Source organism: Scomber japonicus, chromosome 11 (assembly GCF_027409825.1).
Source record: "Scomber japonicus isolate fScoJap1 chromosome 11, fScoJap1.pri, whole genome shotgun sequence".
NCBI lineage: Eukaryota > Metazoa > Chordata > Actinopteri > Scombriformes > Scombridae > Scomber > Scomber japonicus.
Window position 1 is genome coordinate 16,284,981 of NC_070588.1, and position 26,989 is coordinate 16,311,969.

Below are 26,989 nucleotides of genomic sequence, written 5' to 3' on the forward strand. Positions count from 1 at the left end.
CTTCATGTGAAGATGTAAAACCAATATGTAAATTGTGCTACATAGATGACGGACTTGAACTTGTAATCTCAAATATCTCAGAGGAAAATATTGTGGAAACTAGATTTGCAAGTATGAACTTGTTTTGGTATTTCACAGTGTTGCAATCGTGACTGCAAACATGAACAAGACTCTCCTGAAGATGGAAATATGTGCCAGAAAATTGTCTGGGTAGTAAATCCACAAATTCATCAAAAGTCACCAATTCATAACAATCAGTTTTTCACCTTAATGAGACTCATTCAAGTTGTGGTTTTCTGATTTTTTATAGATTAAGGGTTTTTTTGGGTTTTTTTTTTAATGTAACATTTCTGCTCCTCTGTACATGCTGTACATAACATATACAGCTCACATACATCTTGGCAGTGCTTAGGTTTAATCACATGAATAATTCAAATAATCAGCTGGCTTGCTTCCTAATAAAACACCAATTGCAGTGCAGGTATAACCTCCCTCCCCATACACACATATATCATATGAAGTGTTTAAATCCTGGCAAAGATAAACGGTGCATATTAATAAGACAGAAAGATTAAGGAAATGTATTTGTTTGCGCTCCAGTATCTGTAAATTTCACATCAGGAGCACATCCTCCATTTGCACTGTGCTATGACAAAGAGCTGGAAGTCTTGAGGTGCAGTGTGTGTGTGTGTGTGTGTGCAGATGTGCTGTGCTACAAGCCCGGCCAGGCAGCCCTGAGGGAACACACACACACACGCACACGCACACGCACACGCACACACACACACACACACACACACACACACACACACACTCACAGACACACAGTGACCGCAGGCTGCCCAGGCCCTGGTAGGCCCGACGGAGCCCAGCCAATTCAAACACTGTGATCCCCCTGATCTGGGAAAGGCCCTAGCTCTGAGGAATTTGTCCATGCAAATACATCCCATTTCCTCTGACAAAACACCACCACATGTCCAAGCCTCAAGGACCCACATTCTGCAGGGTTTAAGTGGCCTCTCTATTCACCGCCTGGGAGCCTTTTACTTTCTGGGGCAATGCTAGTTTCCTGCTGCTCTCCAAACATGAACCGCATCGATAGTCAGACAATCACACTCTCAATCTGGCATGTGAACGGAATAAAAGTCTCCGGAAATATTACATACATTTGGACGGTGTTTTATAATTACATTTTTTTTTTAAGTGATCAAGTACAAGCGACTCATTTCACTTGGAAGAATTTGTTCTGTTATTGCTGTTTGATATGTGTACTGATGCAGAGACATTTATATTTAGTACATATATGTCTCTCTCTCTCTCTCTGTATGTATGTGTGAGTGTGAGTGTGTGTGTGTGTGTGTGTGTGGTTTGATATCTAAGATCCATTATTTCACTTTCATCACAGCCAGACTGCAGGTCTACGAGGGTGTCCCCTAGTGGTGACACTACGAGGAGTCGACCCAAAGAGTGTGAAACCACCCTGGTATAACAGATTTCCATCAGATCCCTCCAGATAATGGTAATTTCACAGATAACAGTGAATCTATAATGTGGAGTAAAATGCAAATTAAATCCCCCCACAAATTTTACCCTGAAGAATAGATTTATAATTTTCTTATGCTATACTGTATCTCCCTTAAAACGGCGCTGCATCTTTTCCAGGACGATAAGACGGAGCAGAGTGTTTCATAGCTTTTATCTAACGAGATGATCTGCAGTTTCACAAACTGCAATGAGAAAATTGGACCTCCAACTCCAAAGCAATAACAGAGTTTACTATGAGCGTTTTGCAGACACATTTCCTTTAAATGAACATGGAAAAATAAGTGTACACTAAAACTACCATTCAAACTGTTTACTTTGGCAATAAATGATAATACTGACTTCATCCACTACTTTGAATGCTGGGCAAAAGTGCAGTGACACAAAAGGAAATAAAGAAGCTTTTAGACCTAATTGACATTATGTCAGGAGCAGTAAACATTACAGCACATCTTCGTTTGTATTCAGTTCCTCACTGCACTTGTCTGTACTGAACCTAAGTGTTTACTGAATTTATTTTTATAGAGTGTACTCCTCTGAAGCCATTAATTGCATAAAGGAAGTGGCTGAAGGCTCTCTTGCGCACAACCTGCAATTGAAGTTTACAGACACATCACACAGATTCCTACTGGAGTCTCAGCTAAGGTGCCTTTTGTGAATTGAAGCTCCTTTAATGCCACTGGGAGTGAAAGCAGGCATTTACAGCTCCCTAAAAAGGAAGTGAATCACATAATGTGGCTTAGCTGAAATAAAGTCGGGAGTGGGAATCTGATAATTCAACACATCTATTAGCATTTCAGCTAAGTCAAGTGACCAGGAGGCCTCAGCTACGGCTAATGACGAGCACATTACTACCTTCATTTAACCAACAGAAAAGAGGTGGGAAGAGTTGCTTTTGTGTTCTCTAAATATGGTTTCTTTATCCCCTGGGTATTTAGAAACCTTATCATAAAAATATCCCACTGCACCCACAATCTGTAGATAGCATTCAGCAGTGGGAAACCAAGAGGGACAGCTTAGTGAAAATAAAAACAGAGCGCCGTGCAGAGAGCTGAGCCTCTCAAGAGATAATGGAGACTGCAGATTTATCCGAGCACGGCACACAGAGGCTTGAAATGAAGAGGGACCAGGAGTTGCCTGGGAGCCGCGTCTTTAAGAAACCCACTTACCTGAACATTTATGGAAGCAGTAGACACCAGCACAATTCAGAGTAATACAGTCAGAAACCTGCTATTGTTAACAATAGTTTGTCTCAAAGAAAAGTTTCCATTTTCATTTGCATTTTGGTTAGCGGTAGAATAATGTTCCTGTTAAGTGTCAGTGGCTGAGCTGTTCTACATTTGTACAGTATGTATATTTGTCACTGAGGTCTGTATTATGGCATACCTGTTTTAGTTAAGGGGCTGGAAAACAGCTGCTGCAAAAGTTTGTTCTCTGATGTTCTCAGCACCACAACGATGTCTGCAGGAAGAGTGTCTCTGTTTTTCTCCAAAAATCCGTTAACATTGTACATTACCTGTCGAGTAATATAGACAGAAGAAATTCACACAAAAAATATTACATTCACAAATTTAAAGGACCAGTGTGTAAAACTTAGTGGCCTCTAGCAGTGAGGTTGCAGACTGCCACAAACTGAATATCTCTCCACTCCCCTCCCCTCCCAAACATATTAGAGAACCAACAGTGGAGGCAAACTTCACGAAAAAAAGGCCCTCTCAAGAGCCAGTGTTTGATCTGTCCGTTCTGGGCTTCTGTAGAAACATGGTGGTGCAACATGGTGGGCTCCATGGAAGAACACCTACTCCTTATGTAGTTATAAAGGATTCTAAGGCCACGAAAACACAATGATTCTTATTTTCAGGTTATTGCACACTAATTAAAACATACGAATGAACATTATATTCCATTTCTGCCAAGTCTGTTCCAGTAGATGCCACTAAATTCTACACACTGCACCTTTAAGGAGACAACCTCATTTACTATTAACTCTTGTATGTGCCTGAAATTAATATAATCATATTAGGAAGAATGTTTTTCTAATATCGATGTATATCATGATGTGATAAATGGTCAAAGTCACATACATTATATCATTAATATTTGACACATTTAATCTTTCTGGTTTTTAATTACTATATTTTCATTTATTCATACAACAGAACTTTATGAAAGGATAACACAATATAATCATATAGTTGTGGAAAATCAATAAATGATAATTCATTATTACCCAAGGGTAAATTCAAATCATAGTTTAATTTAGAGGCTTAAAACCATCAATCTGAAAAATACCATGCATCTCATTTCATACCTTTCCTGCATAATGCTGAATTCCAAAACAAAGCTCCACACGTTTCGGTATCCAGAAATACTTGCAGCGCAAATTGTCCTCAAACTTATCTGTAAAAACAAGAAATGACAAAGAAAGTACAAATTAAACACAGAAAAAAGGCTTTATGCAGAACAGTGAAGTAAAAACTGTTAAAACTGTGGGAAAAGCTGTAGCTACATTCAAAAGAGGACAACAACCTCTGATCTCATTTTCCGTGACTTGTGTTTGTTTAATGACTAAGCGTGTAGGAGGTGTGGCTGCAGTCTTACCCACTAAGGTCTGCTCAGTGGCCTGAGGGAAGCGGCTCTCCTCATCCAGCAGGGACAGGAGACCCATGGGCTTCTGGAGGAACATGTCCAGGATGGGCCTGTTGTCTTCGTACTCCACCAGGCTGGCATCCACTCCCTCACTCTGGTATTCCATCTAATTAGAGTCAGAGAATATAGAACAATCTAGTTAGAGATTTCCCTAAATGACCCAATTAAACAATCTGGGATAAATATGATTTTGTGCATGTGTGAGGGGAAAAATAAGTTTCTAATCAACAAAACCAAACAGCTGCAGCAGGGTGTGTGTGTGTCTACGGCTGAAGTTTACAGCATAATAGAGTATTTTACTGAATGCATAAAACAGCTCTGAACTAACAAATAGAGCCACTTACTCATTCATAATTTATTTCAATTAGCAAATAACCCAGAGTCATATTATATTATTGCATCTATTTAATTTCAGATCAAAAAGTTGTTTTAAATATATATTTTACTAATAAAGTGGAACCAATGGATCTAAACCATCCTAATGTTTAAGTCATTAACTCAGAATAATCAGTCTCTATGTACAGTGAGACTGAAGACATCCACACCAAATAAAAAAAGACTCTTTTCCACTGAACATCAGCCCTACAGCTTTACAGCCCTTGTAGAGGAGAAACTCTCCTTAAAGTCTTATTATTAATGATCATTACTGTAATCAATGTGTAAAAGCTAAATGTAGATTCCAATAACAGTTGTGGTCCTGGAGAGTGCTGCAAACTGTAAATGAATGAGCAGAGACTAATCCCTGAATAAATTCTCATTTGTATTTTGTTTAGAGTAGATGTGCTGCTGTATGCATAGCAGTTTGAGTTTGTATGCAATGAAATGTGCCGTATAAATACCATTGTCACCTGTTGCTGTGTAATTGCTTTTAGAAGGACTGTTGCAAAGTTAAAACAGACTAAAGACATCATGGTTAAAACGCTGTTTGATTAATGTCTATTCATTTGCATCAAGGAAAATAAAGACTTCTCGCACTTCAGCGTAAACAACTTCATTAAATCAATTAAGAGTCATTTGGTGGTGCACAACAACTCCGTACACATCACAACCCCGGCAACAAACAAAATGCTCATGTTGAGAGCATCTCTGCCTTGATGGATGCGTGAACACACAAATAATACTTCATAATTGTATTCAAAGGCTTGATGCTGAGGAGTGCTGTTGGGTGGATGCTTTCATTCCAAGTATATTACATTGACATCTTTAGCAAAACGCATGATAACAAACATACTACAACATTCATAATATGTGTGCCAAACTCACCTGTTCAAGGGCAAATATATGCTGGTTGAAGTAAAACTGGATCTGTTCGTTTGCGATGTTGATGCACAATTGTTCAAAAGAGTTCTTCTTAAAGTTTTCAAATCCAAAGATGTCCAGGATTCCCACATTCATGCCGCTCTCTGCAGCACTTCAAAGGAGGAAAAGGGGACAAACAAACTTATTCTTCTGTGTAATGGAACAAGCAAATCCCAGAAGCTGTATTAATTGATAAAAATTTAATGATAACGCAAGTTAAACCCAAATACAGAGTGTGGTCTGGACGGCCTAGTCTGGTGAGAAAACATAAACATCAGCTTTCACAAAGTCAGAGCCTGGTAAATGATTTTATTTCACTCTATATTGATTTAACCATGGGCCATTTTCAATATGTGCACAAACAATACATATTTCTACCATACAGAATGAAGACTTCACATTCTGTATTTTATATTCAGTGCTGGGATTTGCTGCGTTTCATGATCAGTCCACTGTATGTAGAGGTCACCTTTAGCCAGTGCTATCTGGTTATTAATGGCATTAAAGAAACCAAAAAGATGACTGGAATGCAGAAAGGATTCTGGCTTTTGTACATCTCTGAGAGATGACTCCTTGACAGTCGACGCTCATATTTATGAAGGAATTCTTTTGGATCAATGAACAGCCTCTTTGCAGTCTCTCTGAAGTCTTTTTAATCATCTGAACATTATTTTCTCTGCACGCAACTCCGTATCAAAAATTTATTAAAACTTTTTTTTGCTTGTCTTGTGATCGCCCATTGATATTCTCCTCTACATGTTTGCATTTACCTCTACAGACTTCCATAAAGGTCACCAGGGCTCTGCACAATCTCTACTTGATCACGTGAGACAATCAGAGATGAGAAGAGTAACCGTGGACGTCTGCACAGATGTTCATCACCAGCACACACTCACCAGATATTCATGTCAGGCTGCAGCAGGGAGTTGATGCGGTTGACAATCCAGCTGAACAGGCGTCCATACAACGCCTTGGACATGGCATCTCGGACATCAACAGCTTTGTCCACGGTGTTGGTGCGGATGATGGTCTCACCCCTAGTGACCACACACTGGGAGGTCAGCGCCTCCTGGAGCTCCTCAGGGCCGATGCTGAGGAGAGACGCAGCTGAGAGGAAAGATGAGATAGTTTGATAATCAACAGCTCATCTGCTATTATCATTAGCATAACAATAAGCCCCAACAATATTTTAATGCGGCTGTCTTTGCTTCTTTACATTTTTTATGCAAATGACAGGATGTTCTGTGCTTTTGGATATATTATGGTTTCATTTTCTTCAAGGAAATGTTGGTTTTTCCCTTTTTTTCTCTCTATCTAACAAGATATGAATGTTGGATTCACTTTTTCTCATGTACATAAAGTCTCATAAGACACTTAAAATACAGTTGCCATAGTGAAACAACAATAACAGATGATTCCACTACATAAGAGATGACTTCAACACATTTCTCTTTCCTTCTCCCAAATTTAACAGATAAAATCTGCCACAGAAAAGAGTCCCTTCTTAAAACACAACTTAGGTCTTTTCAAAATCATCCTCCCAGAGAATATCTATGGAAAAGGAGCCCATTTTACGACAGAGTGCAGTCCTTAAATCATCACACAGGGAGGAATACCACATAAAAAATGACTCCTTTTTTAAATCTCATCTAAATCACTTAATGCAATTTTGTCTCTTTAGGGAGACTGTTACAGTATGTTTCTGTGGCTTAAATAAGAATATCGCTGAGTAGAACAACACACAGTGCCAAATATATCTCACCGTTCTCTAAGGCCTCTGAATTAGGCACTTCACTCTTATCGGTCTGGTGTTGAGATGTGATAGCAGTAAATTCAATATTGCCAGTGTTCAATATAGCTGAGAGAATTCGGTAAACAGAGTTGACCTCCTAAAATGAAAAGAAGAAACAGATACAAAGAATATAGCACTTGATAGATATGTAAACAAATGATGCACATTTAGGTGAATGTTAAAGTACCTCTTCAGTAAAGCCGATGTTTCGGAAGCATTCCTGAATTGCGTCAAACTGGTCCTTGTACAGTTTGCTGGAGACGATGTCTTGCATCACTTTGCAGTGCTGGCTGTCAATGTACCTGCAGATGCATATTATTTATTGCCTCTGTCAGTTTCCATGATAGGAAGTGAAAAATGGCAGGATTTCTACTGTATGAACATGTCAGAGCCCAACTGTAGCACTAACCTGGGAGGTGTTCCATCTGGTAAACTGTAAGTCTTCAGCTTATCTTGATGGTAGAGCCCGGCATATATATAATAAAATATGTGGAAGTTTTTCTCTCTCCTGAAAGAAAATAAAGTTGTCAAAAGTATGACAAAAGCAACTCCAATGAGACTGAGTGTGAGAGGCGCATACATAGCCTGTTTGATGACCCTTGACTTCTCCAGCAGGTACTCCGATATCTTGGCCCCAATGACGGCTCCGGTAGGTGTGAACTTCATCTCCAGGTACTTTCCAAAGCGGCTGGAGTTGTCATTGATAGCTGTGCAGGCATTTCCAAACGCCTCAACAAGGGGGTTCACTTGCAAGATCTTCTCACGCAGTGACCGATTGTTTGCCTGAAAGCAACAACATGTTTCTTATTTTCTTTCTTATTCAATATTTCTCAGTGTTAAGAAGATGTCCCAGTTGCAATGCCCCCATTTATGCACTCAAAGATCGACATGTACTTCCTCTACGTTGACTTGATGCAGACTTTCTTACATGCTGCTAAAATGGCAATGATAGCAGAATTGTAGCTAAATCAACAGAAAAAAAGGAAAATAAACCAAGAAGATGTAAGATAACGTTTTCCTTTCAATTAAAAACACATGCAGGGAACTAGCATACTGTATGTATGTATACGTATGTATATTATGTCTGTATGTGTACTATATTTCCTGTGATGACATGGTGGAGATTTCTGAGTATTTGGATTTAGTCCAATAGAGTTGTTGGAGGGGGACTAGGACTGGGCCAGTGATCTCACAGCTACTCTACCTTTCCCAGGAAAGTAAGATGTTGAACAATCAAATGAGCACTCTCTGTTTTCCCAGCTCCGCTCTCCCCACTGATGATGATACACTGAAACAAAAGGAAAGCATCAATAAAGGATTTTGTCTTCATTTTGCAATATTTTTTTATAATCACAAGGTGTTCTGTAGAATACCTGGTCTTTGCAGAAAGTCACCATGCCTTGGTAAGCCGCATCAGCAGCGGCAAAGATGTGTGGAGGGTTGTCAGCTCGCTTCACACCGTGGTACAGCTTAGAAAACTGAGCGGAGGCACACAAAGAAAAATACCTTGATTTATTTAAGGAGCAGGTCAGTTTAAACTAATGTTCACCAGACTTTATGCTTCCACACACCTAGATTAGTTATCTGCTACAGCAAGAGAACATCAGGAAGCCATTGCAGTTTACAGATGATAAAAAATGGGGTCCACTTGAGTAATTAAAAATTAAGAGAAAAATTGGATGAAATTGCTGACTATGCTCCAGAAACACACTATTTCTCTTATCAACATTGATAAGATATCTTTGATCATGAATCTTCATTGGCTGTGTGTGCGGTCACTACCAAGTAACAAGAAGGTAACATACAGTGTGGTATGTATACCCACTGAGGGAGGACCAGTGCTAGCACTTATGAGCAATCATTTATGATATCCATATGATTGGAAGAACCACTGGGAACGTTGTATGAATTATCCATAACTAACCTGGGGAGAGTAGATGCTGAGATTTTGGAAAGGATTGAGAGCTATGAGGATGTCACCAACGTAAGTGTACACCTGCAGCTCATCAAACCTCTTCTGGAGATGGCTGATTATTTTCTCCTGTAGAAAATTTTAAAAAACAAAAACACATTATATGAAGAATATTGTACCTTGGGCCAATCAATGCACGATGAGATAAACACATTAAATCTTACCTCATCCAAGAACTCCAGGTTTACCAGATCATCATCGGGACAGCTCTCTATTATGAGGGTTTTACGAGTATTGATCCTTTCGTGCCTGTATGAAGCCAGGACATGATAATGCATCAGAAAGCAGTAAAGCGACCACCAAATGAGACAACAGTTTGACTGGTGATATGTAAAACCCAGTCCTTTTTAAGGTTTATGTGAAGCCCTTCCCAGGGGACACATCTCCCATTATCAGAGGCTGTGATTGCACTTCATCTGTGTTTTGACCTATCAATTTCCAATGAGCCCCAGTGGGCAGAGGTCAGCATAGAGCCAGCTGGTTCCATGGGACTGTGAGAAACCTCATGGGACACCAGAGTGTGTGAATGAGAGCAAGAGAGAGCTCGGTCTGTGTGGGCCTATAGAGCATGTATGTGAATATGTTTAATAGACTACAAACATGTATTGTCTGTGTGGCCAAAGCATGATAGCTTATTCTCCTGTCATAGAGTTTCATCATAATCCAAAATCTACTAACAAGACTGACAGCCTACAGCCCACAGATGTATATTAGAACTGGATACTGGGCTCAATATGCAGCCCATTCATTTGAATGAGGGTTTTCTTGCTTCTGGGTTTGTTCCTGGATTGTGCAGCACACTGCACATTTACATTAGTGGTTTTATCCTCAACAACGCCTGCACTAAAGCCATACATTTTATAATGGTGTGATGTAATGCACATAAAATAGTTATTCAAGGCTAAAGGAAAATTATACACATAAAAACATTTAAAAATGTACTATACCAATATCAAAGTTGCCTGTTCACAATTACAATGATGCTGATATTTAGCCAGTAGAATTTTTACCATACTTAGTTTAGTACATTGGCATGCTAATATATTCGCTAATTAGCTGATGTGAATGTCATTAGTTTCATTGGTATTGTGTCATAAACCAAACTATTGGCCAAATCAAAAATTGTGATCTGATGATGGCACTAGATGAAAAGTTAAAAGATGACAGGTTATTAAAATTCAGTTTGAAGGGGACATGTACAAACACAGTATGTACAAAATATAACTGCAAAACATCCAAATAGGTGTTGAGATATGTCAGTCTGGAGTAAAGTGGTGGACTGACATCCATGTATCATAAAAAAACACATCAATGAGCCACATCATTGGACTCGGTGACATGAGCATGGGCACTGAAGTTTATTTTGAGTCAGTCCCACATCCTGCTGCTGTAAATATTCACTAACTGACAAAAATTAATGCGCAGCTGAAAATAGTCCCCAACAAATGCATAATTTTAAGTTTAGCTAAAAACTGCAGTACTCAGCAGTTTAAAGAAATTATTTAGCCTTTTCTAAAAGTAAAATCACATATCTTTGAGCCTTTTTAAAAGATTTACATCTTCAGTAAGAAAGTACAACACACTGACGAAGTCAGAAAACAATTAAAGACAGATTAACTTGGATTTTCTGGTTATTTCTCAATCCTGAAAACTGCAATAACAATAAAATATCCTCCATTATAAGAGCTATCTATATTCTATTATAATAAATAATCAATCATATCATATCATGAATTAAAATATTTCAGCTTCAGGTTAAGAATTGTGCCATCCTCTGCCTTTTCATTCATTTTACATTCTGAATAAAGTGTAAGTGCAGCAGCACAGAAATAAAGTCACATGCTCCATATGTGGTCCCTATAACGTGAATACTTGTCATCCCGTCCCTTTAGAGAGGGACTTGAGACCGTTAGCCTCTCCTGCTCTCCTGCTTTGAAGTAAATAACACTATTCCACCTACGGCAGCTACTTTTAAGTTCTCTATGTCTTTATTCTTATCTGGAGTCATTGTGTGCTGATCTGTGGCATGAGAGACTAAACCAGGCAAGCCCAGTTCTCGCCCTACAAGCTCCTAATCCCATTATCCACTTTCACTGTGGACAGGAATTCGGGATCAGGCTCAGGCACCGACTCTGCACACTCTCGGGAGTAAACAGAGCTGGCACAACATCAAGACTCTCAGTCAAGGGCAGGTTCAGCGAACTCCTTTATAATGAAGATTAAGCATTGCCAAAGTCAGTATTTCTCCAGTAAATAACCGAAGAGTTTCTGCTCTGTCATTCGCTGCACTCACTGAGAGTGTCTGGGTGAAGTATTCACCACGACACATTTTAGGATGAAATCTCTACAAATTATACCAACATACATATTTATCAGTTTGTACAAAACATTAGAAACTTGTGCAGTTGCTGTTATTATAATCTTTAAAGAAAAACTCTTTCATTAATCTGATTAGCTTATTTGAAACAAATGGAAAGCAGAGTGTACAGCTAAAAAGTCTCCAGAAGTAAATCAATCTTGAATAGAATATTTACTCCATCATTAGTTTAATCACACGGGTGGAGAACTGCTTTGTACTGAGGATTCCCCATCAGATGATTGTCAAATCCACTGACCTAAATGGTATTAATCTAAGGTTAGTCAGCACAATCACTCCTTCTGAATTAGTCACAGTCTCCTTACTTCTCTTTAATCACATACTGTAATGTCCATTACTGGGGCTCATCATCATTTCAGTGGAGTGTAAGAAGATGAGAGTCTGCCCCCTGCTGGACATAAATAATATCACCAATGAGTCAGTGCTTGTCTGCTATCTGACAGCACACAAATCAAGCAACCAGCTTCGTCATCTCAGCATATCAGTTTTCTTCTGCAAGGACAAAATTACAAAGAATAAACATTTTAAGACACTTACTTGGTTTTAGTCGTGGCACCCTGTTCTTGTTGCTCCTGAATGAGAGTGGATAACTGCTGTTGGAGTGCTACATCTTTTCCATGGGCCTGCTTGATGAAAGGATGCTCCAGGAGGTGGGTCACAGATGGACGCGCCTCAAAATCCTTTATCAGACACCTCACAAGCACAAAAGCATCACAAAGTTACCTCATCTCCTTGCTAGTAATCGGTAAAGAAAATTGATGAAAGACAGACAAAACCTCACTACCACTTTATCATTTACCGATTCTTAAATCAGCTAATGATAAACTGCGCAGTCACCTGAACATTGTAGAAATCTGATTTGTCAGGATCAGCTCAGACAGACTTTCACACCAGTGGAGAGCTTCTTTAATGTCTGGGTCACTAATCTGTCGTTCTATGTCAGAGTACCACATGGTCACTATCACCATGGCCCCGAGTCCAAACAAGCCCTGCCATGGCCTGGCAGTACGTCCTATCTGTGATGTCCAGTGTTTGCCAATAGGTGATTTCACTTTGTGATACTGGCTGGCGGCTGCACTACAGCACCAGTTTGCTGCTGATTTAGATGCTCACAACATATTGTCACCAGACACACACCAGTGCAAAACAACACATGGAAAAACACATTTTTCTTTCATCTCTGACAGTTCTGATATATTGAGAGACAAAAAAATATTAAATTAAAAGACTTGAACTCCAGAATGCATTCATCAACAATCCACGTTTTTACTGTTCATTCACTTGTTTAGCTAAAGACTTAAAACGTCTGAATGCGTGTGTAAGCACTACACCACTAACAATTGCAGGCAGAGGCAAGATAGGAGAAAAACACCAATCTAATTCCTACCACCTAATCTACACTCAAATTCAGTTTCTTTTATCAGTTTGTTCAGCTCTGAAAGTTAATTCCATGAATTCATTAGCATCAGGACATTAAGTAGAGGTTGCTGCTATTAGCAGGGCTGTGCTGCCGGGGAGCTGAACGGCAGGCCACTTTGTCACAGAAGTCAGCTCTTTGGCTGCACAAGTGCAGACGCTGGTGATGGATTTATTATCCCCAAAAACACCCCCCCACCCCATCTCCCCCACCCCATCTCCCCCACCCCATCTCCCCCTCCACACACACACACACACACACACACACACACACACACACACACACACACACACACACACACACACACACACACACACACACACACACACACACACACACACACACACACACACACACACACACGACAGGGCTGCAAAGGCTTCACAAACAGCCTGCAAAGCTTGATAACATTGTCCAGCCTCCCCACGTGGAACTCTGGTGGGCTTTGTTTGGAGAGATTAATGCTGATATGATACCACACAATCCATTAACCCTGATTACAGAGCTGCAATCCAAAAAGCATCAATGAAAACAGTTGCAATGGCAAAATATACTGTAAAAACTAACATCAGTTCAATGTGCGTTGGCTGGTTTAAGGCGTAATACTCTTCGATTCTGTCTTGACCAATCAATAACTCAAGTGACACAAAATAAGTCAAGAGGTCCTAAAGGTAGATGGTCAATTTGTTATTTCAATTACTCCTTTTCAGTTATTGCATTTTAGCGCAGACCTGCACTGATGTCAACATAAATGTTAGCCAGAAACCATGCCTATACAAATAGTTCTCCAAACAAATTGAATTTTATTTTCTCATTATGGTTCACGCTCGCACACCTCTGCGCTGCAGATATTAAGGTTGTATATTCTGAGCAACCATTACAAGCTACTGTTGGCATTATTAGCTTTGCACAGTGGAGGGAATGATAAGTTATCTGGGCATCAGATAGCACTGATAACTCAGGTGCTTCAGTGTAATCCTGTGCAGCAGATTTACACAAATGAAAGTCAATGAACAGAAAGACAAGAGGGTTGATTGAATCTGCCTATAAAATATCAATTTCAATTCCCTTCATGTTAATATGCAGATTGCTGTTCACTGACAGTGGACTATAGCTAAGGTTTGGTGGTTGCTGCTCAGTCTGATTAAAACAACTTTGAACCCATGTAGGTTTTATAATTTCATAAGGCACCAATGTTACATAAAATATTTATGACTGAAAAATGTTGTTTTCACGAGGAGCTGCTGATTATAATACAAAGATTGTAATGTGAATGTTTCATTCATCCAGCAAGCGCAGGAATGTCAAACACAACACCAGATTTAAAAACTGTATATGGTGAAGTACAGAGATATTTACCTGCCAGTGATAGGCAGAATCAACATTGAGTGAACTCGTTTGTTAAGTGCTTGAATATAAGGGACGTTTATTTTTATGTAATAGTCCTGCACTGTAGGTTTAAAGGCTGCATTAGTAAAGTAATGAAAGCAGGAATTCAGCATTATTCACAGATTTAAATGTAACGTACACTTTCATCAAATTAAAGTTAGTACATATACACACACATGTATTTGTATCTATCTGGTAAAGTTTATAGCTAAAATTTCTACACTACTGTCTCTACTGTCATCTTTAATGATAAAGTTGTTTGGTTGAAGCTAAAATATCCTACTCTTGACATTTTTTGGCAATTGTTTCTTCATTTTCTTCAGTTTTTGCATGAATATATTCACAAATAGATGCACAAGTCATAACTTGAATGTAGAACACAGACATTAATTGAAAGACTGTGTTGCATCTTGCTGTAATTAAAAATGCACATCACTTCTCCTGCATCATCCCTAAACCATCCGATCCACCCCTTATCTTCCCCAAGACACCTCAAAATATAACTATTTATTCATCAAACCAACTCTTAGTAAACTAAATCAGGGGGGTCCTTACCAAATGTGTCTGATTATATGATGTGTATGTAAAAAACTTCTATCAGTCAATATATTGTTAATGACTCCAAAATATCAGTGACTGCCTCAACAATGAAGGAAGGCTCAGACTCTTCTCAGGACATTAAGGTTTGATGTTGGCTGTCAACACTTTTAAAAAATAACCACTTTTCCAAAAAGTCTTCGGACAGAAAGAGGACAAAGGTTGATTTATTGAGGTGGAAGACACTTACTGTCCAATGAAATGGCTGAAACTTCTGCACCATTGATCTGGATTTCGTAATGTAGGCGAAGGATTTCTGAAACAAAATCACAACATACAGAAAAATAAGCATAATATCTGAAAAACAGTGACTTCATCAAATAAATCAAATGACATGATCCTCGCTGGAAACTACACTTTGAGAATCATCTCTATAGTTAGCTGACAAATGATGGCTGGCAGGCAGAGTGTGAGGTTTTTGGTCCCAGGACGAGCTGGTCTGTGTCCAGGTCTGTGGCAGCCATAGAAAAAAGTGACAAATGATAACTGCTCCTCCACTGTCTGGCAGCAAGCATCTGCCATTGGGAGCCAAAAGTTATGGGAGCTAGTTATACCTCTGTCAGCAGCATTTACGGAGGCCATCTATAATGAGGCTAACACTTTTCAAGTGTGCACGATGACAGCAGGCAGGTCTGTATGAGGAGCCAAGGCTGGACGGGCCCTGAGTACAGTCATCTTCACCAGGAGCTGCCAGTCTGACAGCTGGAGGCTGAGCCTTCTGTCACTGTCAGCCAAACACTGACAGACCTGGTCGAGACATTTATTAACTAGTAATTAGCTCTCGTGTGTTGTTTTACAAAGCCATCAGAATGACAAATAGAATATGAATTCCCTAGAGTGAAAGACAAAAGGTGCATTAATTTGAATTAACAATGAACTGTTTCATTTTGTTAATCACAAAAAACAAATGTAGATGAAGTTACACATTAAACGACAACATGCTTAACATCTTTTTTTTCTCTTTTTTCGGAAGGATAGGGAGGATGTTGGGGTACAAAATCTGTCATTTTCTGCAGCACTAAGTTAGTCGAGTCTTTGATAAGGATTCAGACAGGCAATCCTTTGCAAAGTGCAGATCAAAGCCAGTAACTGACTGCTTCAATGCAACCTCTAATATGAGCCTGAAGACATGTTCTCGCCTTGATGTTGTACCATACTGCTTATACATTACAAAGTCAATATAGCAGCACACTACTGATAACACTGTCAAGTGCGCTCATTGTGCCTAGCAAATTCAGGCAGTTTTTTTCCTTTCAGTATTTGTGAGAGTGCTGGCTCATATTGTAAACACAAATGGCTTATTCAAATCTAGGTCCAGACAGAGCTTGTACTGTCAAACGTTCTTCAGAGTGGATTGAAGTAAAATCAGAGAAGTGTCAACAGCACTTGACGGCTGTAACTAAGCCACAAGGAAAGACAAAATTCAGGCCAATGCAATATTTGAATATGATACTTGGTGTGCAGAATTGCTAATTCCTGTTTCCCATAGTAAGTATTGTTTATTCTTCATTCAAGCTATTATTTGGTTCAACACTTAAACTTAGACTGCTACACTCAATTCAACAAAATCATGTCAATTCAACACAAATTATATTTTAACACATGAAACAAATGCCGTGGAGAACTGGAATCATTATAATCATCATTATTAAGACATAAACCCCTGAAATGATCAGTTTGTTTGTCTGCTCTCCACAAATGAAGTCCACTAAACCAGACAACATTGAGGTGATAGAACTGCAAAAACTACAAGCAGCAGTGTTGAATTGTTCCACTTCAGCAAAGTTATAAATATACTGTGAATGTATCATGAAGCAACCCCGTCCTAATGAAATCTGGGGAGAATAAGAGGTGAGCAGTGATGTGCTTAAAGAACAAAAAAGGATTCATAATAACTGGAACAAGATTCATGTATTTCTTTGCTTGAGAGTCACGCTGTAGAGAGCGTTGGTGTCTTAAAGCAGTAACACAGTGGTCTTTAAACAAGCTTAACAGAGAATGAGTATGAAGGCCCAATATAAAGACTTACTCAGCGAACGGACCACCCGCTTAAAATTTCAGCTCATCCATCACAGCAGCCGGAGCACCAGCACTTCTTTGAGCATACATGCATGAACAAGGAGAACCGTCGCTACATTTATCAAGTCTTTGGTGGCTGCATCACAAAATGCTGCAGTGCTGGACGCCACACAGAGCAGGAAAATAACGGCATCAAAAGACGGAGATGCCTTTACTGATGATTGGAAAGTTGCCCAACCAGCCAGTGATCACCTATCAGGGGTCAAGACTGCATTCATGTCTGATAATGGGAAATCTGTGACACTATGCTATAAGCTTTCTATCTCAATAGACTTTTAACTATAAATATATATATTAAGGAAGGACATTGTGGTCATCTGAATTTTCCCTTGAAGAAATAATAATATGTAATATTGAGCAATCTGTTGAAACATTGGCAGCATGCACACAGTCTCTAAGTCAGCATTATTTCTGGTATTCTTCTGTGACTGACTGAAAAAGCTGACAGGCTAGCGATTGCAAAATGTTTCAGTTTTGTTAAATGTCTTTTTTTTTCTACAGAGTTTCTTGAAAGTACATGTAAAGCATTTTCACATTAAAGGCGTCAGTATGTTGCATCTGACAATTTCTGAAACAGAAACACTTCACGCATCAATTGACCAGGTGAACAGATTTTAACCTCTCTCTCTCTCAGCTCTTTTTTTCTCAATTTTTCATACAATTACTTCTGTCACTTTTTGTGTGCATACCTGACTGCAACACTATAAATGCCTTCGAGGTAAGATTTTCTGAAAGTGTGTGCCATTATCCCCATATTTAAATGATTATCATGTCTTCCCCCCTGTTGAAGATGGCTGTTTTACCCTTAGCTTTCGAAGGTGGCCGCTCAGAACAGCAATGAACACTTTTGCCTTTAGAGAAAAGTGTGAACTATTTTGTTTGAATTTTAATCTGCAAGAACCCTTACTTTACTACTACATAATTCAGTCGTGCATTGATGAAAGAATCCTTGACATTCACTCTAAACTTGATTTTTCACCTTTTGAAAGATTTCCTTCTATGTGTCAGAAGAGGTGTTGAGATCTCTCACCCCTGGCTGTTGTTCTCCACCGACTGCCTTTTTCCACGAGAGCTGTCTCTCACCAGCACACTGGTCTGGATTTCTCTCCCTCATGATTTGATTAGCCTTTGTTGCCTTTGACAAGCCATCATTTACTTCTATCTTCTGTCCCGCTGGTTCTGGTCTTGGCTCAGACAGATACACGCACTGTTAAATACGTGGCTAATATCTACAGGGATTTGGCCGAATGAACACAACCTTGGACGTCTTTGGCGATTGCTTCTAACCTTTTTACAACACGTTTTACACACGCTTTGGTTCGATGTTACATGGACACTGTGCTCGCCAGAGAGAACACTGGCTCAAGCAATTAACCTTCCAGCATATTAAATATCAAAGACCCTCTTTGACTTGAGTATCTGTAATTAATTTTGCAGTTGATGATTTTACAACTTTGCCCTCTGACATGCTCCATTACCTTCATTCATGGTCATCATGATGAGCACATATCTGTCATACACACTGTAACACACTCAATTACTTTTAATCATAACATAAAGCAGAAACTAGTGGAATAATTCACATAAGCGTTGGGTTTTTGCATTAAAAAAAAACAATTAAACTTATAAAAGGAATGGGTGTACATCACAACTCCTCAGGTATCTGATATTTCTGAGGCACAAACAGACCGAGCACCAAGGTGACCCTAATTCATGGAGCTCATCAGCGTCCCCTCTGACAGATATCAGAGCTCCTCTTATCGTTTATAGCCTGCTGGGACTAGAATCATTTCCACCTGTGCATGTTTCCTGTAGTGCAACCAAAATGGCTATCTGCTGCTAGCCCCTGTAGTCAAAGTGGTGATAGCACTGAGTGTTTATTTGGTCCTCACCAGGGGCCATTCAATTTTCAGCTTGACAAGAGAGACTATCCAATGTGGCGTTCTTAGAAAAAGAAAGAACGCAAGCAAGAAAGAAAGAAAGAAAGAAAGAAAGAAAGAAAGGAAAGAAGAGGTTGCAAATAAAAAACAGCATCGAAGGCATGAGAGATAGTTCCACCACGAAAGGCTGACTACACCCTGCTACAGCACCTACGTAAATGTATAACATGAACTTCAACTTGGGTGTATTTTTATTTTATATTACTATCAGATGTGTTCCAGAGAGGACAAACGATAGAGTGGATTATACACACACAAGATTAACTATGTGACAATGAATCCTTTCGCCTGGAAACACATTACTGTGTGCAATTGTAAAATATCAAAATGATGAAAATGCTTCTTGCATGTTTTAGTGCTTCTATGGGTTTCATAAAACATGAACTACCCAAGGACAATACTTCAGAAATGGCCTGTGAAGTATTAAATAGTGGGGGAAAGAAATCAGCAAGTTTACAATCCTCAAAACCTGTAAAGATGAATCGCTCTGATTTCATCATAAATCACTCTCAGTGCCACTTAAAGACTCAAAGGTGAAACACATTTCCCTATTTAGAAAGTCATTCACACAGGAATCATAATTTACAACACCTTTCCCTGTGATTTTGTCTGCCATGTTGCAGCGATGCGAAAATATATTCAAGATAAATGAGATGTTAACAGGATAATTTCATGGTTCAACAAATTCACCGTGACTTACACAGCAACCGCTTATAAAAGGTCCCAATTCCAACCAAAAAGGGCAAAATATCTATTTTGATTAGAAGAGAGACTGAGAAATGCCAGTTAATGATATATGTCAAATTCTATTAACATCTTAGACTGTACTTAAATCTGCACTAATAAAATGGGATTGGACAGTGACAAGGGAAATGCATGTGCCCGTTCTTATTAGGACGGCTGTTTGATCAGGAAACTTGCTGCTTTTGACTTTGACAGAAACCGCTCATCCAGATCCAGGTTGCTTGTTTAATATTCTCCCAAACAAACAAACCCTAAACTACATTTCCATTCAAAACATGATGTATAATAAGGTCTGGGGGAAAAAAACCCTTAGTCTGAATTGGTAGGATGCATTTTAACAAGGTGTCCTGCTCTTTGCTGTCCCTGCTCTTGTAATTATTTTACAATCTGGTTGAATTTGGTGCTGATGAAATGCTGCGTTAGTGCTCCCATAATTCCTGCCACACAAGGGATGCTTGTTCCTCCTCTGGCTTGGCAGAGAGGAGATAACATTGTGATGGGGAGGAGGTGACAGCCTCATCTCAATGTGAATGGAGCTAATCACCAATGCAAATTGCAATCAGAAGGGCATATCTCTACCTAACTGGGAGATAATTGTGCGATTGTGCTGATAACAAAAGGTCAACCGCGTGCAGCCACTAAGCTCTCAAATGATCATCAGACACAAACTGTCTCCAGCAGTGAATATTTTTACAGATTGAGACACTACATTAATTTTAAGGCCAAACATGTCTACATTTTTTACGACAGATTTTCCAACACAGATTATTTAACAGATGTTGCCTTTTAGAGAGGAATCATGAACATGCAGTGTTGGCAAGAAATACAAATAAAACCACAATAGATTTATTGTCTCTCCATTTTCTACATTTCAAATTAGAGTAAAATTGTTAAATTTTTCAGAAAAGCCCTTGTTATTTTCTACCTCTACAGTCAAATTCAGTTTGTCATTGTCCCCCGTGCACTGTGGAAAGCAGTGTTTGAGTGTCCTTGTGTGTGTGTGTTTGCTGCCTCCAGCTGTGTAGTTGGAGCGCCCTCTAGTGGACTCACCGTGGGATCTTGAAAAGTGCTTTCACTGGATGCATCTCAGCCAGCGGGGGATCTCCGTCTGCCAGCTCGATGGCTGTGATGCCGAGCGACCACACATCACAGCGGGCGTCGTACGAGTAGTCATACTGCTGCTCACAGGCTATGACCTGGGGACATAACACAATACTGACCATCTGAACTCATTAAGACTTTCCTAGTCCTAAAATCTATTTTTTTAATTAAAATAATTGCAGACATATGCCAGTTAAATGGGGTAATTAATTGTTTTCTCTTTTATAGTTCTGAAATAAAGCACCTTGTTTTTATCAAATTAATATTATCTGAAAGATAACCCTGAGAAACAGCTTTAAAAAATTAAGTTAAAAAAAGGATCATAAAGCTTCTCACTTGTTACTACTTACTTACTAACTGAAATCAGGCAGAGTTACAACTCTATTCACTATAAACACTGGAAGGTAGGTCAGTTCAATTGGCATTGGTATGAGCCTATTTTGCCACAGTCAATAATTATAATTGACACTACATTACACAGCTGAGTTTATTCTAATTGCCCCTGAGGTCCTTTTCTACCAGCTCAATCACCACACCTCATTTTTGCCAAAGAGTAGGCTGGGGGCAACAGACTCCCAGCTATTAACCTTGAGGCGACCTCAAGAGCTGCGCCCGTGGAGGAGAATACACAATGACACAGAGGACAGTCACACAGGAATAACTGAGTCTCCCTCTCCCTCTCTCTCTCTCTCTCTCTCTCTCTCACACTTTGTAATACACATATCAGACTTTGCTCATTTAAATTCTTAGGCACTGAAACACGTGCTATTTTACTGCTGCATTATTAGAGAAGAACATGTGTGTGGTAACTGAAGCGTGGACTCTGACCTCAGGTGCCATCCAAAATGGGGTCCCGACTGATGTGTTTCTGCGCAATCGTGCACTGGTCAGTTGAGCTGAAACACCTAAAAAAAAGAAAAAAGAAAAATGAGAAATATTTCAATCACTTAATCTTAATAATTAAGATTTAGATATAAGTATATTTAACCATGTGAATTTGCTAGGAATAAAAATGAAATGTAAAGCCTAAATGTTTGAGTTAATCAATAAATCCTGGCATTTAATTTAGTGTGGCAACCTGCCAAGCAGTAATAATAATGGGCTATAATCATTTCAAATTATGTAGGACAGATTTTTATCAGCACGAGTCCACTTCATCTCCATAAACATGCCTGGGGGTGACTCAAAGTCATTTGCCATAACAGATTTCTTTTAATATGCAAAGGATCAAATAATGCAATTTAGATGAGCAATAATAGCCTTGGGTTAAGGTTACGCTCCATGAAATAAAAAGATGTTATGGTGAGTAAGGGACTAAAGTGTGGAGCATGTTGTGCTTATATTCCCTGGACAAACAATATTGCAGGTATGTGCTGCAGACAGTTTGCATAGATCAGTGATATACTGATTTATCTACACTTCAGAGAAAAGATAAAGCAACATTTCTCAGACCTGGATGCATTTGCCTCTTTTTGCAATCCCTGAATTGGCTAAATTGTCTCTTAAAGCTCATTACCAAAGTCAACCAGTTTGACTCCTCCCTCAGTCGTCAGGAGGATGTTGTTGCCTTTGACATCACGATGAATAATCTGATTGTTGTGCAGATGCTGAAGACCCTTTTAAGTCAAACACAAGGTACTCAGCATGAATCACATTATTAGTCATTTGTCATTAAATGAGAATACACTGCATTAGAAGTTGAACAGTAGAAACTATATAAAATAACACCCACAGCTGGTCAGGAGGAGAGGCATTCATTACTGCCTGCCACACTACTCATGCTGAAAATAAATCCTCAGCACACACTCTGCATGTTTGCATCCCACCTCCTCCCTACCATTAGCAGCTTTGCAGCGGGCCGACTTACCAAGAGGGCACTGTATAAGATGTATGAGATAACGGGCTCCTGCAGACGCTGGCCTCGCATGAGCAGGCCTTTGATGAGTTCTGTGACAGAGCCGCCGTTGCACAGCTGGGAGGGAGACAGAGAAACTCCAGTGACTCGTCCATCACTCACCACTCTAGATTATGATTCATGTGGAGAGCTAGCCCACACACACAAGCAAGAGGAAGCAATATAGCATCACATGGCAGCTGATAGCATCAACATTCATCTAGGTGGGTTGTGTGACAAACAGAAGATTTTCAAGAGTCTTAAAAATCTGAGACACAAAAATGAAATATTTGGAATGGCAAGAGTAAAAGGACCAGTGTGTAGAATTTAGTGGAATCTTGCAGGACAATGCCACTTGGCATAAATGGAAAATAGTATTTATGAGTATGTTTTAAGTGTATAATCACCTAAAAATAACAATTGTTGTGTTTTCATTACCTTATAATGAGCCCTTTATATCTACATTGCGAGCTGGTCCTCTTAAACCGAGCCTGTCATGTTTCTACAGTCGCCCAAAATGAACAAACCAAACACTGGCTCTAGAGAGTTTGGCAGCCACCATAGATTCTTCGACACACTTGGAGGGGTATTTAGTTGGTGACAATCTGCAAACGCACCACTTGATGCTCCTAAATTCTACCCACTGGTCCTTTAAAAGTATCCTGTGGGGTAGTCTTGTAAACAAACACATTCACCAAGTGTAATCTTGAGGCCTCACATACATGTTCAATGCATAAAACAACTGGAAATCATAATTTTTGAGTACTTTGAAACCTGCGTTTGTTAGCTTGCAGTCTCCTTCTCTCCTGCCTTTTGCTTGCATGAAACAGAAGGACACTCTAGCTCCTCTTTCAATTGGTTAATCTTTAAGGTAAATGCCACTTTACTTCACCACTGGGCGATTTGACATGCAGCAACTGAAGAGATGTTTCCAGGGGAAGAAAGATATCCATCAACCATTAGCTAACTCTCTGCAGCTTTGTATTATTTTTCTTTTATTTATTTACTTTATTCACTACACATCACGTGTAGTCAGCAGGAATATATATCAATGTGTATAGAACACCACAAAATAGGGACCCACTCAACAAAAAAATATTCCATAGCGCCACTAATGGTCAAAAACACCACAGAGTACCTTTAAGTGAAACACAACTATTAGCACTGCCACACAGTTGGAGAACTATAAATACTTTAGTTAAGACTATAGTGCAGCATGTAAGGATCAGTGTTGGGCAATAATGCGCTAATTACAGTAATAATTACTTTTTCTGTACCTTACTGAGTAGTAGGAAATATTACAACTTGAAATTCAGTAAAATTCAGCTTATTTGCGGTTTTACTGAGAACAAAGTAACCAGTGATCTAACCAGTTTTCTGTTGGGTTACTTGTAAGGAAAGAAGATGCAAATGGAAAAAACAGTAAACTCCGATCTCGTATCCAAGGAACTCACCTCTAGTACCAGCCAGAGTTGTCCACCTGATAAGTTGTCTGACTTGTAGAACATACCATAGAACTTCACCACATTAGGGTGGTTGGACAGGGACCTCAAGATGTTGTATTCTGCCTCTATCTCTTCATCCACATCCTTTCAACAACACCAGAAAACAAGAAAAGTTGGAACATAGAAGCCAGTGATTAAACAAACAATTACATTTATGCTGGTTGGTTTAATTTTGAAACACAGCAGAAAACCAGAGTTATATTTAGAAATCTAAAGATTAGGCTATAAACTCAGAGACAAAGGAAGGGGTGGACCCAGGGTGCTAAAGTATTTCTGGAAGCACTTTTCTATCAAAGTAAATCTCTGAGGGAGGGAAGAGAAACAGTGAGAGAGGCAGAATTTCTCTTCCCGGATGTCTGAGTGATAGTTTCAGCAGGCTAATCAGGGAGAGGGATGAGAGAGGAGGCCGCTTCATCTTCATGGCCATCAGGAGAGCATCATGGTTGATAGGACTGCTGGGATGGGGATTGTTTCATTGACACGATCACAGGAATGCCTCAGACCAAGTTTCGCTAACACAATACAATGCCAATGCAGGAGACTACAGCGTCCTTATCACGCAGACAAATGAATGGATTTAAAGAGAGGATACAGCACAATGCAGGAGCTACACTTTCTGGTAGAGCCGACTTAACATGACAGGAAATAAATGAAAAGGGGAGACGTTGATCACTAGAACAAGTAAAACTGCATCAAGATGAAGAGGAGGAAACTTACTCTGTTTGAATGGCTCGTATACTGAGACAAGTCAGACAAATATACAGAAAAACAAGGTAGTTTTAGTTGGTTTTTTTATCACTAGCAATAAAAACGTACAGTGGGGAGCCACATACAGTGATATCAGATTAGTGTTCATATTATGTAAAAAACAGCATCAATGCTCACTCTTATAACTGTCCACCATGTAAATTAACTACAGTTTAAGCAGATGTATTCATTTTATTTTATATAACCTGTATTTATGCAGGTCAGGCTGGCTGAGCACACATGCTGAGTCATAAAGACAATAAACAAGATACAGGCTCAATTAAAACATTTACAGGTCAGTAAGAACATTTATTGAGAAGTCTTAAAGATACAGAGAGGTGTTAAGTGTTTTGATTTTTAGGTAACTTTTAATTTGACTCTGCACTAACAAAAACATTCCCAAAAACTGTCCCCAAGTATCACATGCTTCTAGGTTGCTTTTAAATTGTGAGGTTTACAAAATTTTATACGTGCAGTACACGCTACATCTGCAGGTAAATAATGAGGCACAATAAAAGATGCTCAGGTATACTGTACATTTATGCACTTTGCATAATCAGTGGTTCCGAACACAGGGCTTGGGACCCCCAATGGATCATAATATAAATCTGAGGGGTCACAAACAAATATTGCTAAACAGAATTTCTCTTTGCTGTTTGTCTAATTACCAAATCATTTTACTTCTACTGCCCTCTAAAAATTACTCTAATGAAACAGGAGAGAAAATCATTGTCGTTGGTCATTTTAAGGAGTAATAAGCCAAAAACTTTGGGAACCACAGCATTAAATGGAAGATTTAATGAGGGAATGAGTTTCTGGATGCTTCGATGGACTACATGAAGTACAGACTAATACTTCAAATTAATATATTATATAATGAACTGATTCTGCATCAACCATGGAGTCAGCTTCTCTCTTCTCAAACAGCTTAAGGTGATAAAAACAAAGACCCCATTGGTTTATATAATAGACAGCTTACTGTACAGAGGCCACAGCAGTTTCACAGTAAACACACTTTAATGTGACTTACGTTGATCGAGTCCAGCACTTTCACTGCTGCCTCACTCCCGTCCTTCTTGTTGGTCACTCGATAGACTTTGCCATACGTTCCTTTACCGATGGTTTCCACTATATCCCAGTTACCTGATGGATCTCCCAGGTTCTCTATGCCAATCATGCTGGACTTGTAGGGATACAGTCCATACAGTGACCTGCTGGATGATAAACACGATGCTAGATAAATATTTGTGTGAATGAAATGTTTTTAAATCAAAGATGAAGCTAAAATCAAATCATTGCTTAAAAAATACTTTTGTGGTGAGAATAAGGGAAATGTTCATCCCTTTCTAACACTCATTTCTTTTTGTAGAAAAAAAGTGTTAACAGTCGAGCATCACAACAGACCAGGTAGAGTTTTAAACTGTTAAAGGAAGACAGAAAAACACATTTCTCCCAGGTGACATCACAGAGAAGCAGGTAATTACAATGTATAAACTGTGTACAGGCTAATGTTTATGTATTGCACGGAGCAGTACATTTAGTCCCAGTGGCCTTCTCATTCAGTGAAGTGAAACAACGATATCTACCAGGGGAGACACTTAACACGTTTAAAGCAGGAAGTCAAAGCAAAAACAAGGAAGACGGCTGAAGGAGGGGGAGTGACAGTGCTCTACTTACATGGCAAGTGTTATTTTCTTCTGACTCATCAGTGCTGAGAAAAATTACAACTAAAGAGTCTCTAGTGATCATAATATAACAGCACCAGTAGCAACAGCAATTGCTTCCTCAAGAGGACAGGCAACAAGTGGCATTTCACAGAGACACTGGCTTAGCCCTCTCCACAGGGACCCGTCACTGTCACTGCCCGCTAAGAAGTGCAATCTCCTCAAGATCAATTGGATTGGACAGAGATTAACTTGACAAGTGCTGTCCTGAATGGGCAGTG

General features: G+C 39.3%; 1 protein-coding gene across 1 annotated transcript in view; it reads right to left on the minus strand.

Moving 5' to 3' along the window:
* Positions 1–26,221, minus strand: part of myo3b (myosin IIIB) — a 59,737-nt gene extending 33,516 nt beyond the window's left edge. The window contains exons 1-22 of the mRNA XM_053328430.1: positions 26,075–26,221; positions 25,015–25,035; positions 24,247–24,381; positions 22,766–22,870; positions 22,415–22,514; positions 21,727–21,803; positions 20,848–20,993; positions 15,225–15,290; positions 12,169–12,324; positions 9,419–9,503; positions 9,207–9,323; positions 8,656–8,760; positions 8,487–8,570; positions 7,863–8,065; positions 7,692–7,790; positions 7,470–7,584; positions 7,253–7,379; positions 6,387–6,597; positions 5,455–5,602; positions 4,144–4,297; positions 3,854–3,942; positions 2,929–3,058 (exon numbers count right to left, since the gene is read on the minus strand). Coding sequence (XP_053184405.1) covers positions 2,929–3,058; positions 3,854–3,942; positions 4,144–4,297; positions 5,455–5,602; positions 6,387–6,597; positions 7,253–7,379; positions 7,470–7,584; positions 7,692–7,790; positions 7,863–8,065; positions 8,487–8,570; positions 8,656–8,760; positions 9,207–9,323; positions 9,419–9,503; positions 12,169–12,324; positions 15,225–15,290; positions 20,848–20,993; positions 21,727–21,803; positions 22,415–22,514; positions 22,766–22,870; positions 24,247–24,381; positions 25,015–25,035; positions 26,075–26,221 — 2,620 coding nt within the window. The remainder of the gene's footprint in view (positions 1–2,928; positions 3,059–3,853; positions 3,943–4,143; positions 4,298–5,454; positions 5,603–6,386; positions 6,598–7,252; positions 7,380–7,469; positions 7,585–7,691; positions 7,791–7,862; positions 8,066–8,486; positions 8,571–8,655; positions 8,761–9,206; positions 9,324–9,418; positions 9,504–12,168; positions 12,325–15,224; positions 15,291–20,847; positions 20,994–21,726; positions 21,804–22,414; positions 22,515–22,765; positions 22,871–24,246; positions 24,382–25,014; positions 25,036–26,074) is intronic.
* Positions 26,222–26,989: the final 768 nt, after the last annotated feature.